Consider the following 15155-nt stretch of genomic DNA (forward strand, 5'->3'; position numbering starts at 1 on the left):
GCACCAGACCACTGCGCTCTACAGACAATGTTGTCTAAATTTATAAATGAACATTGTGGCAGACCATCTGTATACCGTAATTCTTGATGCCCTCCGTAACGAATGGCACCTCTCAGCACAATAACGGGCCATGTCGCTGGGCCATAATTGTGATACGGTCGTTTAGGGAGCATGACAGGCTACTCACTTTGATGTTTTGGTCACCACTTTTGCTTGATATGAGTCCGAAGGAAGACACCTGAGGCGCCCTCAGGCCATCGGTACATAGTGTCTATCTGAGTGCGCATTTCAAAGTAGACCACAACAAAGAACTGACAAACTTTTACCTACACTTAGCCAGTACGTAAGTTCCAGAACCGTCCGAGATTTCGCACTAAAAGGTCAGCCTTGGTGAATCTGTATCCGACATCAAACGAGGTAAACTATCATCCGTCAGCAAAAAGAAGTTAATTCAGATCCGCTAAGCTGATAACAGTGAACTTCAACAGCATGTCACTCAAAACAAATGATCATTACGTTGCAATTCTTCACACTCTGATGAATAGGGTTTTCGCGGTATATTTGTCCCGTTTCTCCGCTCGCTGGCCAACGTCTACAGCTTGAGGCAGTGGATGAACGCCTGCATCTTATGCAACCGTTTATGTACTAGGGCCTCGAGGTATGCCCGCTATAAGGCTGAAACTGCTTCCACCTAAGAATGCATGATACCAGATACCCACTCACTATGTTCGTACATCTCATCTCACACGAGGACCTTTAGAAATGTGGAAAGAGTCAGCATAAAAGAGCATTTGTCGGAAACTGTGTTACTAATTAACTATCGTTGAACTTCTACAAATTATTTGGCTTCACTCAGGCTACATGTAACACGTCAAGATAGAAATAATGCCTTTACTTTGAAAAACTGCTGTTTCTTCTGTTATATTAAATACCTGCTGTAAAGGCTTAATATCTGCATGATAACTTTGTATTTTAATGTAGCACAACAGTTGTGATTCCGTAGATTTTCCCGGCGTCTTATATGTTTATGCTCTTCACGGGTATGCTGCCGGATGTGATCGTCTTCACTATACGATACTTCGGCGATCCATCTGGCCGCCATCTTCAGTTCCGGCACCTGAAGATGGTGGCCAGATGGATGGCCGAAATATCGTGTAGTGAAGACGATCATATCCGGCAGTATACCCGTGAAGAGCATAGCACAACAGTTGTTTGCATTGATAACAACAAACGCCTGGTTACGATGCACATTACCACTTATCACGCAGTTAACGGAAGTCTTCGTTATTAGTTCGTAAAGTAGTTTCTAATAAGAAATGTTTGTAATTTTCATTTAGATCACTAGATTACCAATTTCTTGCTTTATATCTTGAGAAAGATAACTGCAGAACCATCGCGCCAGAATATTGAACGCCAATCACAGACGCAAACAGGAATGCGAAGTCCACATAAAAAGTATTTTTGATTCTTGTACTGTGTTCGTGTAATTCGCAGTTCAGCTCGAAATGAATTTTGTAATTATTTACAAACAGCGTTAAGGGGAAAACATAATGGGAAATGAGTACAATAACTTCAAAATCTTTTGGTAGCCCTCTGCACCATGTGGGGTTATCTGTACTATAGTATACGGCTGTTGGCGCACTGGAAAGGTAGAAGGTTAATAAAGGAGATCCGTCAAAGGAAAAAATGACACATTAGGCGGGTGAGGAAATAGAAGAGATGAGCATTGGAAGGAGTGCAAGGCAAGGATGTTCAGTGTCACAAAATCTGTTCGACAAACATGGAGAATTGATAGGTTAGGCTATGGAGAATGCAAGAGGCGTTGTAATTCAAGAAAAAAAGGATGAAGACAGTAAAATATGCAGATGATCAAGCAGTGCTAGCGGAATCGGGAAAAAGCTGCAGAATAAATGGAAGAGTATTATAAAAAGGGGCAAGGAGGATGGAATGAAGATAAATATAGGAGAGACAAAAGTGATGAGAATAAGCAAGAAGGAAAAAAGAACAAGTAAAATGCTTTCTTTACCTGGAAGGTTTAATGACACGCAACGGAAGTTGTACAAAAAAAAATAAGGAGGAGGATATCTGTGGGAGAGAGAGCATTTCAAAAGGTGAAGCAGTTTCTAAAGTCCACAAGAATTCCAACTGCTGAGGAAGGGATTTGATAAATGTTGTGTTTGAATGTAGTGTTACACAGCGGTGAATGATGGATAGTAAAAAAGAAAGAAGAAAGCTATTTAGAAAGTTTTGAAATGGGGCTATGAAGAAAAATGCTTCAGATGAAGTGGATGGACAGACTTCAGAGTGAAGAAGTAATAAAAGAAATAGGGGAACAAAGAAGATTATTGGAAGTGATCAGAAGGAGGAAAAAGTCTTGGCTAGGCAGTTTACTGTGTAGGAATTTTCTGGAACAAAGAATTATAGAGGGAAAAGTGGAAGGAGTGAGAGGAAGAGGTAGCAAAAGATTTGGAATGATGGATGACATTAGAAGAGGACGAAAGTACAAAAAGATGAAGAAAGATGCTCAAAACAGGGCACAATGGAGAGCCTGCAGTTGAAACCTGTCATTAGACACACACGCAGAAGAAGAAGAAGAAAAGGATATTATCACTAAAACACCACGAAGGCAGTGTACAAAAACTAATCTCAAACTGATATGAGGTATACTGCGTGCTTGAAACGCAAAAGATCAGAATTTAGTATAAAAGCGTAAGGTAGGCAGGAGAAACGTCATCTACATCTCTCAATATGAAAAGATTACATAGAGGATTTCTCGTTCAGAAATCACCTTTGAATTTTGGAAGTTTGTGAAAAGATCGTATTAGCTTCATGTAAGGAGTAATTTGAGACACAACGTGTACGAGTTCGACTGTGACAAGATCGTGGTCTACCAATACTGAGGTTTTTCGTTACGCAATGTTCCTTCTCGTGTTATTCGCACCCCACGATCATCTTATGAATATGGAATCTATGGGTTCAGTAGTGCCGTACTCAACGCCATGCTGGATTTCAACGGCCCCACGCGATTAGCGCCCAAGAGGACAGACATGTTCTCTCGGCCGTGCAGGATCGTACAGCTATGACACGTACCTCCAGACAAGAAATAGGTTTGTTTCCAGCAAGAGAGGTATCCAAACGGACTCAGCGACAATGACTGGAGCACAATGTACTGTCAGCAAGGCGATCATTGTTGCGATTTCAGTTGTGGCTGCATAGAGGGCCACGCCTACAATGGGGCGCCCATCAACCATACTGGTTGCAGGAAGGTCACCACATCGCATTTTCGGATGCATAACGGTTGTGCGAATAGCATCACGATGGATGTATTTGTTTGTGGTGAAGGTTGGACGAACGGTTATTTCAGGACATCAATTATCGCGATTATGGTTATTTTTTATACCAGTTAGTTTTAATAGTTATTTATAACTATCGCGTATTTTTACAGTCGAATTCTTCAGACAGGGGCACAGTTAGCTCTGAGATCCTGCAAAACGCGAACTGCTACATTTCCCTCAGCTCATGGGCGCGCTAATTTAGTCATTTCTGTCCAATATAGTTCTTATGGGCGTGGCTTTAACTTTTGTCGCTTAATCTATAAACACTGTTGGAAGTCCGGTCTCTTAACATCGACGACTAGCGGTGACTCGTCAGGCGCCAGCCCAGTTATGTAAAGTCACAGCACATTTTTGAGTGTTTTTTATTTCATTGTGATCATATAGCTAAACCTGCGAAACATGGTTTTTTTTTTTTTTTGGTAGTCGTGCGAGGTGATTCTCGCATGGAGTACCAGGCTAACAGCTACTGCATACAGGTTATGGCAACTGTACATGTGATGATATGTGGATCACATTAAGGGCAATAACAATAGAGTTATCTGTAAACTCGGTAGAACCTTCCTGACAGCTGGCGGTTATTTCCGTATAAGTATGATAATACTTGTTTCACTCGGGTATCTATTCTTTCTGGAAATATCACCGTCTGCTACAACCTAGTGTAGTTGGGGACACAGTTACCAACTTGTTATTTCCATAGTCGCATGAATTCTTCATGTTAGCACGAAACTGAAGTACACACTTTCTTAAACAGATGACACGCAGTCTGACATTTATATGAGCTGTAGAATACAGATGGTCGGTCCGTCCAATCTGTTCTCTGATGCGTGGTCAGATCTCAGATATTGTGACAGCATAGTTCGCACTTCAGAAGATTACTTTTGCCGTTAAATTTCAAACGTGATATGAAATAAATTAAGGAAACCCGATGTTTCTACTTACACTCCAAACAGATGGGAGCACGCACTATTGGCTGTTATTAAATTAACTGCTACTAACAAGTGAGCTGTTATTACAGTAATTGCTGTTTCTCTGTCAGTTAAACTATTCTTTGCCGCTTCTAATTCTGTATATGATCTGCTAAAGAAGTCCTTTTCCAGTAGATGTTTGGACGAGGAAGTGTGAGTTAAAGAGTTAGGTAGACCTACACCAAATTTAAATCTAATAAGGATTAAAGAGTTAAGTAGACCTATCCCAAATTTAAATCTAATAAGGGTTAAAGAGTTAGGCAGACCCACTCTAAATTTAAATCTAATAAGGGGAGGATGTGGAATGAGAATCAACGATTTGGCTAGAATTATGTGAGTAGAAGCCAGATTGTAGAATATTTTGCCTGAGTAGGTCGTAGGAAGAGGTAAAATGCTCTCCGGAAATTTATGACTAAGTTGTGAGGGACTTTTTATCATTGCAACATGAAATTGTGCCACGGTGCAGTCGTCAAGTGCACAGAATGGCAATATGTCAGGTCACAATTGAATCCTATTGCTACCATGTTTTTTTCCCTCGTTTTATTTTATTTCCCGCAATGTTGAACTATAATTTATAAAATACGAATATATTTCACATCATTTATGTAAAATTAATATATTCAATTTAGTTACGATTACTACCTATATAAGTCAGACACCCGTAGATGGTGGAAAGAAAAGCGAATGTACAAGGAAGTTTAGGGTGAAAGTGTATGAAAAGAAATGGATCCTCAGATGCGATGTTAATAATGCACCTCTTTGCTTTCAGTGTTTGCTATTCGGGAATGGTGATGCGCTGGGTACAGGGGAGTGAAAGATATTAATGCATTGATAAAACAACATAGCAGTAATCATAAACACATTAACAACATACTTGATCTTCGTGCACTAGGTAAAGTTAATATCGGAAAAACATTAAGTCGCACCTATCACAGTGATAGAATAAAACAGTCTTAAAAAAAAATTAAAAAAAACAGTAGCATATCGGCAATTTTGCAGTAACTACCATTGTAAAGGAGAAAGAAAAGAAAATAATCAAGTAAGCTAGCAGAGCACTGGTTGAATAGGATGGTGAGAAATGTTTCTGTTGCTGGTGTGTATGTGCGTGCATTGCCATGACAGCCGTGAGTGAGTAGCTGCCTTCACCTGCCGACAGGTGTTCTGAGGTGACGGGATCCATCCTGACGAATGGGTCACCACGCAACCTGCGCCAGTTCCGCAAGATGTCGCGCTACATCATGCAGGAGGACCTAGTGCAGCCTCACCTCACCGTGTTGGAGGCCATGCTTATCGCTGCTGACCTGAAGCTGGGCAACCACCTCACCAGGAGCCAGAAGCGCACAGCCGTGAGTCTTGCTGTTTCCCGCACTATTCGATTTTAAACAAAAAGAAACGTGTTGCCACCGATTCAGATTATGGTAGTCTGTATTGGTAAGTATTCCTGTGTATGAAATTTCTGAGCAGATTAAAATGTGTGCAGAGCTGAAAGCAGCCTGGACCATCGTCATTCGCGGGTAGGCACTCTCATCAGTAGCGAGTTGTTTTCATGTGTTGCTTCGTTTGTTAGCATAAAATAGTGTGAGTTGTTGGCATTTCAAGTTGTAGCTTTTATGATACTGCAACATGGTGGTTACGTGCAAACCGGTGACAAGTGAAATAATAAGTACAGAGGACTTGCAAGATACAACTAATTTATTACTGATCAACAGTTTAACCCGAAGGGCACAGTATCTACCCAAAAACTTTGTACAAGTCTCTCTTATTCACAAATCAGAAAAATACGTTACACAATACCTTTCTAATTGAATTAGGTGGAAACAAGAATTTCTTATAAGCGCTTCAGTAATAAAAGGTAAAATCAGTTTCATTTAAGAAGGGCACCTGAATAATAAAGGTGAAACAAGTTTCTTTTGAACAGGATACACAAGTCGAAAAAAATACATTACCCAAAACCTTTCTGATTGAATTACTTGCAAACAAGAACTTCTTACAACTTCTATACTAATTATAACCATTTCAATAAAGAAGGTAAAATCAGTTTCATTTAACAAAGGACACTTGAATAATAAAGGTGAAATAAGTTTCTTTTAAATAGGTCACCTGGGCAAACGCAATAGGAAAATTCATATAATTTCCAATTTCCGCTACCCATCAAGTATTTCTCCAAGTTCAACTCCCGCTGCACGTAAGGTATAATTCAGAAGTCTCCTTCCTTTATAGTTTTGAAAGTAAATATATAAGCAGTATAGCAAACGGAGCAGACGCCTTGGCGTCCCAATGCAGAGGAAACGTAACTTAATACAAGATCGGTTGCCATTTTCCCCGCGGCCAAAAGAACCTCCGTTCCCTCCGGTACTGGTTGGCCAAGGCGTCGTACTCCGGACATCGATTTCGACATGGACTAGGTGCCCATTGTAGTGCTGCAACAGAAAAGCACAAAACACAGCCACAGCCAAAAGAAACAATGTTAACAGCCCCAGAATATAGTAAGATAAAATTCTGCAAAGATAGATCACATCAAGAAAAAGGCAAATTAAAAATGGTTCAAAAAATTAACTGTAGACCTCAAATTTCAAAATATGTAAAACTGCCCCAGCACAAACAGAATAGTTTTAAAAGGGCAACGATAATACAAAGCATAATGTTATTACACCAGAATGTCGCAATACTGACTCATAAGCAAAGGTGGAAGCTAATGATAACACAGGTAGGCCCGATTGCAAAACTAGAAAGCTTGAACGTCTGCTTCTTCAATAGACAGCTGCGTGGTACATAGTTCAACTCCACTAGCCAAAATGAATAACACATTGCTCAGCGTCCTGTGTAGAAGACCATGGCCCAGTCACGCCACAAGAACTTGCAATAACAGACCCGCTTCCGCACTCCGAGCCACATACACCGGTCAAATCCAGCTAACTCCACGCAAACACAAGTTTCACCCTCTGAACAGCGACACGTACCGGCCATTCCGAAGCCAAAACCCAGTCTGCCCACCAGCCTACCAGCACTACCACCGGCCAACGAGGCAAAGATAAGCAACGCCAGAGGGAAACAATCGATCCAGGTGAATCGAACGAAGAAAGCAATTGGCGCTGGCGCCTCCCCACGTAACAGATACGTTATGTTTCTAAATGTCACTTTCTTTTTTGCTATTTTTCTTCTTCGACGCAACCAGTAACCACGCACTTTAACTTCTCGTGCGCTATTGTATTTTTCCATTTTTCGCTTTTGTCACATTTTCACTTTGATCACATTTTTCCCAGTTCAGATGGCGTCACAGAAACAAAACAGTGGTGGTAACAGCATTTCTTACTAAGTGCAAGGACTCAAGTTTATATCCCTGTGACATATACTTTTGAGCTTTCATGAAGTTCCATTATGGCACAGACTCCAGAGCAAAATTTAAATTAAATTCTCGAACATGTTGTTCGATTAAAAAAGTATTCTATGTTGGCCTGAAGCTGTGATGCTGAATCCCGTGAGGAATCCCCCTACAACTTTTCTTACGTCCTGTTGATCATGCTAGAAAGATGCTATGAAAACAAACACCTTCTTTCTATTATTACCTATTGCCTTTAGATAATTACGTGAGGAATTTACACTTTCTTTCTCCAATATATTTCATATGTGTTTGATCTTTCCAATATCCTTCTCCACCTATCGATTGTGTTGTCAAATTTTCTAACGTCAAATTAGACGTAGGCCTACTAGTCTCTGACCAAAAAATATGTTACTGTGTCAATCCTACCATTTTTTAAAATTTTCTTTCGCATTTATCATGAAAATGAAATGGTAAAGCCATTTCGAAATTTCAGAAAATGTATACACTTCGAAATCTTATTTAGGTTAGTTCCAGTATGATAACCACCTTTTTAAGGATCTTGGTGTATTCATGTTTATTCCTCTAAAAGCTTTATAAATATAAAAAGAAAGGTGACTGTTAGTTTCGAGAACACAGGAGTTTCTTAGTCCTCATCCTAAAGTACAAGTTGAATCTAAAATATTAACTGGATCGATCAGTATCCAAACAGAAACATGTAATAAAAGTGCTGATTCTGCGGTGAAATGTAAATATAGAACCTGTGTAATGAATGTCACTTCATCATCTTGGGTCTGAAGCTCTTTTCTTCCATGTTTGCTTTAACAATATGTATGTTTTTGGATAGGGTCCGCCTTTAGCAAAACACATTTTTTGTTTTTTAACCCAAACATGTTTCACTGCAGTTGAAGCATCTTCAGTGGGCTTTTATTTTCCATCTGTTAAAGATAAATAGTGTTCTTTGCTATTTGTATACATGTAGCTATTAGTTTTTTAATTCGTGTTACAGATATTTGAAAAAACATAAATTACGAATTCATACCTTTTTACCACATGGTGTGGTTTTTCTGATGTGTTGTCTTTCTACAGTGACCGTTTTTTTGCACGGTTTGTCATCAGCAACTACTTATATCTTAAAGTAAACAAATTGTTTGAGCCAAAACTACGATTTGTAAACTTGTTATTTCTATGTCTGAAATGATTTAGATTATCCTTTTAATCATCTTCATCACTGTGAAGCACTATATATTGAGTTGTCACTGTCACTGTAACTGTTTCACTGCTTTACCAGCTGTAAAAACAAACATGGCAGGCAGTGGAACAATTGAAGGTGTAAAAACAAGATGGCTGACAGTGGAACAGTTGAGGGTGTTCCTGGCGGTTGTTCTGAATCTTTCAGGAATGAATGTTATTACCACAATGATGAACTCAAATCATTAGCAGCTGCCGGCCAGTGTGGCCGAGTGGTTCTAGGCACTTCAGTCTGGAACCGTGCGACCGCTATGGTCACAGGTTCGAATCCTGCCTCGAACATGGATGTGTGTGATGTCCTTAGGTTAGTTAGGTTTAAGTCGTTATAAGTTCTAGGGGACTGATGACCTCAGATGTAAAGTCCCATAGTGCTCAGAACCATTTGAACCATTAGCAGCTAATAAGAGTGTGAAGCAAGCTGTATTCAGTAGTATTATTTGCACTAATTGTTTATTTTATGAAAAATCTGTAAGCATCAATCTATAAATATGAATCTAACTAGACTACTGTAAATACGTATTACAACGACACAGGACAAGTTTAACTGTATTTTATATAACTGTTTTTTATATCAGAAATCCATCGCAAAGTAACACACAGTAGGTGACGTCGTTACATTTTCCTAGTGGAAACGTTTTAAAAAGCAGGGAGCTCTCCTTGCTTCCATCCAACAATGTTCCCAATCACCACTCACAGAATCTTATTTAAGAACTTGCTGTTATTGAGGTTTTCAGCAGCGTGAGTCCTAGGTTATTTTACTAACTACAGTGTAGGAAACATGCAGCAAAGTAGAGTTACCTCCTCTAACAGTGACGATCTCTGCGCACGTCTGCATTCGGACTAATTGCCAGCTGCCACAACACTTTACAGACTCAGGTGGCAGGCTATGCAACAGTCAGAGCACTTCAGAAATCATTCAGTAAGTCGTCAGGAGATGGACTGGAAAACAAATTATTGTTGCTCTCCGACTCATATATAACGCAAAATGGAGTACTGCTTAATGTGGTAGAGTGCTACCAATTGCCGGCCACTGTGGCCGAGCGGTTCTAGGCGCTTCAGTCAGGAACCGCGCTGCTGCTACGGTCGCAGCTTCGAATCCTGCCTCGGGCATGGATGTGTGTGATGTCCTTAGGTTAGTTAGATCTAAGTAGTTCTACGTGTAGGGGACTGATGGCCTCAGTTGTTAAGTCCCATCCATAGTGCTTAGAGCCATTTGAACCATTTTTTGCTAGCAATTACGCTTGGATAACTCCTACACGAATATTCTGGTAATCTAAATAAAGTCGTTTGTGTGACTATCAGGAACTAAATTAAGAACTGGAGAAAATGTGTAAAACTCTGCCTTATTTTGGGTTTTGTCTGTCCTGGACGTACTGCAAATAGAAAATTTCCTTTTTCTTTTGTGTGTGGGGGGGGGGGGGGGGGGGGAGCATCAGCAACAGTAATATTGTACTCATTGTGAGTAGATGATTCAAACAACTATACGATCACAATGGTATGGGCGCTCAGTAAGTAAATGCTGTCACGGTCTCTGGCTGCTTTGAACGGTGGTAGCAATGGCGCACTAAATCTTGTGCTGACGTCCTAAGCCATTGTCTCTTCTTATCGGCAACAACGCTCTACCTATTTCATCCAGTTCCGCAAGCTAGTGAATACACTGCCTCAAATTCCCCTCAAGAGCAAGCAGAGAGTGGATCCAAAAACTCCTAACGTTAAAAGGGAATACCTGTCACACTGCTCAACCTAGTACACGAAGCTCAGAATAAGTTAAAAATTGCTCACATTGCACTTAAATCACGCACCACTGTTTGCCAAATACATCCCAAAATCAATTTAGAACCAAAGTCACTTGTATTTGGCACCAGTTTCAATAATTTGATTTGAATAACGTAGTTCTTAATTCATGAGCTTTTAATGATCCAAAAATGACTATGGAGTTCATCATTGTGATAATTGCGAGTACATTAATTCTGCGGATAACTGCATAACAAATATTCATCTTCCATGCATCTAAGGAGACATTGGTTGTACAGGGTGTTAAAAAAAACTGTCGACTACTTTGACAGGAGGTAGTACTCATCGAAACAAGAAAAATAAGTCCGATAAACGTGGGTCCGAAGCCGCATACTTCCCGAGATTAAACGCGTCTTTATAGGAAGAGCTGCGGGACGCTTACTTACAGGTATTACACTACTGGCCATTAAAGTTGCTACACCACGAAGATGACGTGCTACAGACGCGAAATTTAATGACAGCAAGAAGATGCTGTGATATGCAAATGATTAGCTTTTCAGAGCATTCACACAAGGTTGGCGCTGGTGGCGAAACCTACAACGTGCTCACATGAGGAAAGTTTCCAACCGATTTCTCATACACAAACAGCAGTTGACCGGCGTTGCCTGGAGAAACGATGTCGTGATGCCTCGTGTAAGGAGGAGAAATGCGTACCATCACATTTCCGACTTTGATAAATGTCGCATTGTAGCCTGTCGCGATCGCGGTTTACCGTATCACGACATTGCTGCTCGCGTTGGTCGAGATCCAGTGACTGTTAGCAGAATATGGAATCGGTGGGTTCAGGGGGGTAAAACGGAACGCCGTGCTGGATCCCAACGGCCTCGTATCACTAGCAGTCGATATGACAGCATCTTATCCGCATGGCTGTAACGGATCGCGCAGCCACGTCTCGATCCCTGAGTCAACAGATGGGGACGTTTGCAACCATCTGCACGAACAGTTCGACGACGTTTGCAGCAGCATGGACTATCAGCACGGAGATCATTGCTGCGGTTACCCTTGACGCTGCATCACAGAAAGGAGCGCCTGCGATGGTATACTCAACGACGAACCTGGGTGCACGAATGGCAAAACGTCATTTTTTTCAGATGAATCCAGGTTCTGTTTACAGTATCATGATGGTCGCATCTGTGTTTGGCGACATCGCGGAGAATGCACATTGGAAGCGTGTATTCGTCATCGCCATACTGGCGTATCACCTGGCGTGATGGTATGGGGTGCCATTGGTTACGCGTCTCGGTCACCTCTTGTTCGCACTGACGGCACTTTGAACAGTGGACGTTACATTTCAGATATGTTACGACCCGTGGCTCTACCCTTCATTCGATCCCTGCGAAACCATACATTTCAGCAGGATAATGCACGACCGCATGTTGCAGGTCCTGTACGGGTCATTCTGGATACAGAAAATGTTCGACTGCTGCCCTGGCCAGCACATTCTCCAGATCTCTCACCAATTGAAACGGTCTGGTCAATGGTGGCCGAGCAACTGGCTCGTCACAATACACCAGTCACTACTCTTGATGAACTGTGGTATCGTGTTGAAGCTGCATGGGCAGCTGTACCTGTACACGCCATCCAAGCTCTGTTTCACTCCATGCCCACGCGTATCAAGGCCGTTATTATGGCTAGAGGTGGTTGTTCTGGGTACTGATTTCTCAGGATGTATGCACCCAAATTGCGTGAAAATGTAATCACATGTCAGTTCTAGTATAATATATTTGTCCAATGAATACCCGTTTATCATCTGCATTTCTTCTTGGTGTAGCAATTTTAATGGCCAGTAGTGTAGCTCAGTCGTTACACTGGCGCTCCGTCAGATGTGTCGGCAGGGCATTACCTACCATGAGGTGGTCTGCAGTCGGTTGTGTGGTTCGAGTTGCGTTGTAGGCTACGCTACTTTTCGTCGTGTTTGTGTGCCTTATTTGTACATTACTGTCTACCCTGGGTACGTATCATGATGTTTTACCTAGCGGATTCAATGTTTACTGTTATTGCGAATTTTGTATGTACAAATTGTGTACTACAATTGAAATAACGGATATGATATTCTGCTATAGTTTAGCAAATGGAGGTAGCCTGCGATCCCGAGCCCTCTACGCCGAAACATATCCACAGAGTGCCCTCATTTCTAGCGTCTGAGGGACACAGATGGCTTAGCACATCGGAAGACAGACAGTGGAAGGCCTTGCACATTCCACACTCATGACATGGAGGAGCGTGTGCTACGTTCAGTGGAAGAAACCCCGGGACCAGTGTGCGACGATTAGCAGCAGCAGAAGGCATCTGTCACTCTCTTACATAGGGTGTAGGCGTACTTCATGAACAATTGCTGTACCCATACATCAACAGCGCATTCAACCCCTAAAGCCATTATGGCAGACGGCGGTTCTGTCAATGGCTATTACAAAATTGTGCTGCAGATCCACTGTTCACATCCAAGATTTTATTTACCGATGAGGCAAGATTCACAAGAGATGGTGTTGTTAATTTCCATAACAAGCATGTACGGACAGACATAAATCCCCAAGTAATTCAGAAGAGAGGGCATCAACAACGATTCTCAAATAATGTATGGCAGGCGTACTTGGCGATAGGTTAATGGGGCCGTACGTGCTACCACAAAGGTTAACTGTGGCGCATTACTCGGGCTTTCTCATTAATGTATTGCCTACCTTGCTAGAGGCTGTGCCATTGCAGCAACGAATACAAATTTGGTTCATGCATGATGGCGCACCAGCACACTCTCGTCACAATGTCTAACGCAGACATTTCAGGTCCGCTGGATTGTTCAGGTGGTGGAGGGAAGGGAGGGGGGAGGGGCATTCATTGGCCTGTTTGTTCCCCAGACCTCAATACCCTAGAATTTTGGTTATGGGAACACTTGAAGGAATTGGTCTACGCCACATCAATCAACGATGTGCGAACACTACAGGATTGCATCTTCAATGTGTGCCACCAGGTACAACAGCTACTGGATATTCTTCAAAGAGTGCATTATTCCTTAGGCAGGAGGGCAGAGGGGTGCGTTGCCATTACCTCCTGTAAACACATTTTTATCGCAGAAAGTATGCAATTCCGAACCCATGTTTATTGGACGTATTTTTCTCGTTTCAATGAGGAATGAGTCTTAAAGTATTCGTCACTTATTTTTAACACCCTGTATATGTTACATTTAGTTAAGCAATCAGCACACTGTTCTGATATATGGTGACCATTGTTTATTTGAAGTAATAGGCCCTGCACTCAGATTCACATACATAACACACACATCAAAAAAAGTTTTGCATCACCTCGGTTCCGAGAGTTCCGGAACCTGTGCAGAAAATTGGAATAGAGATCAACGTAAACATCATTTACGCCCTTTTTATTGCTCATGAAAACCACACATTGCATGTTGTACCACCATACAGCGCGACCTTCAGAGGTGGTGGTCCAGATTGCTGTACACACCGGTACCTCTAATACCCAGTAGCACGTCCTCTTGCTTTGATGCATGCCTGTATTCGTCGTAGCATACTATCCAGAAGTTCATCAAGACACTGTTGGTTCAGATTGTCCCACTCCTCAATGGCGATTCCGTGTAAATCACTCAGAGTGGTTGGTGGGTCACGTCTTCCATAAACAGCCCTTTTCAATCTATCCCAGGTGTGTTCGAAAGGGTTCATGTCTGGAGAACATGCTGGCCACTCTAGTCGAGCGATGTCGTTATCCTGAAAGAAGTCATTCACAAGATGTGCATGTTGGGGGCGCAAATTTTCGTCCATGAAGACGAATGCCTCGACAATGTGCTGCACTATCGGTCGGAGAATGGCATTCACGTATCGTACAGCCATTACGGCGCCTTCCATGACCACCAACGGCGTACGTCGGCACCAAATAATGCCACCCCAAAACAGCAGGGAACCCCCACCTTGCTGCACTCGCTGGACATTGTGTCTAAGGCGTTCAGCCTGACCGGGTTGCCTCCAAACAAGTCTCCGACGATTGTCTGGTTCAAGGGATATGCGACATTCATCAGTGAAGAGAACGTGATGAATGACTCGGAGTTAGTCCTTGAAGTGGCCAGCCAGCGGCCGGTATTTATGTCATACAGTGTACATGTAAATAAAATATATTAAGATGAAAGAACATATATTAATCCCCAATCATAGTTGCCAGTTTCTATGGTGCTTCATTCTTCCATGTTTATCACTGAAATGTAAGGTTTCATATATGTGTACAATATTTAGCTTCTTTGTTTCATCACCCATGTAAAATTTTGGAAATTTGTGGTAAGGTCCTATGGGACCAAACTGCTTAGGTCATCGGTCCCTAAGCTTACGCACTACTTAATCTAACTTAAACTAACTTACACTAAGGACAACACACACACCCATGCCAGAGGGTGGACTCGAACCTCTGACAGGGGAAACCACGATGGCCGCAACGAGGCGCTTCAGACCTCGTGACTACCCCGCGTGTCCATCAACTTTGTGTTCTTTTTAA

The 15155-nt window shown here is 41.9% G+C and overlaps 1 protein-coding gene across 1 annotated transcript in view; it reads left to right on the forward strand.

Moving 5' to 3' along the window:
* Window positions 1-15155, forward strand: part of LOC126194742 (ATP-binding cassette subfamily G member 4-like) — a 513739-nt gene that overhangs the window by 444956 nt on the left and 53628 nt on the right. The window contains exon 3 of the mRNA XM_049933005.1: window positions 5457-5646. Within this exon, the coding sequence (XP_049788962.1) occupies window positions 5457-5646 (190 nt within the window). The remainder of the gene's footprint in view (window positions 1-5456; window positions 5647-15155) is intronic.

This window comes from Schistocerca nitens, chromosome 7 (genome assembly GCF_023898315.1).
Source record: "Schistocerca nitens isolate TAMUIC-IGC-003100 chromosome 7, iqSchNite1.1, whole genome shotgun sequence".
Classification (NCBI taxonomy): domain Eukaryota; kingdom Metazoa; phylum Arthropoda; class Insecta; order Orthoptera; family Acrididae; genus Schistocerca; species Schistocerca nitens.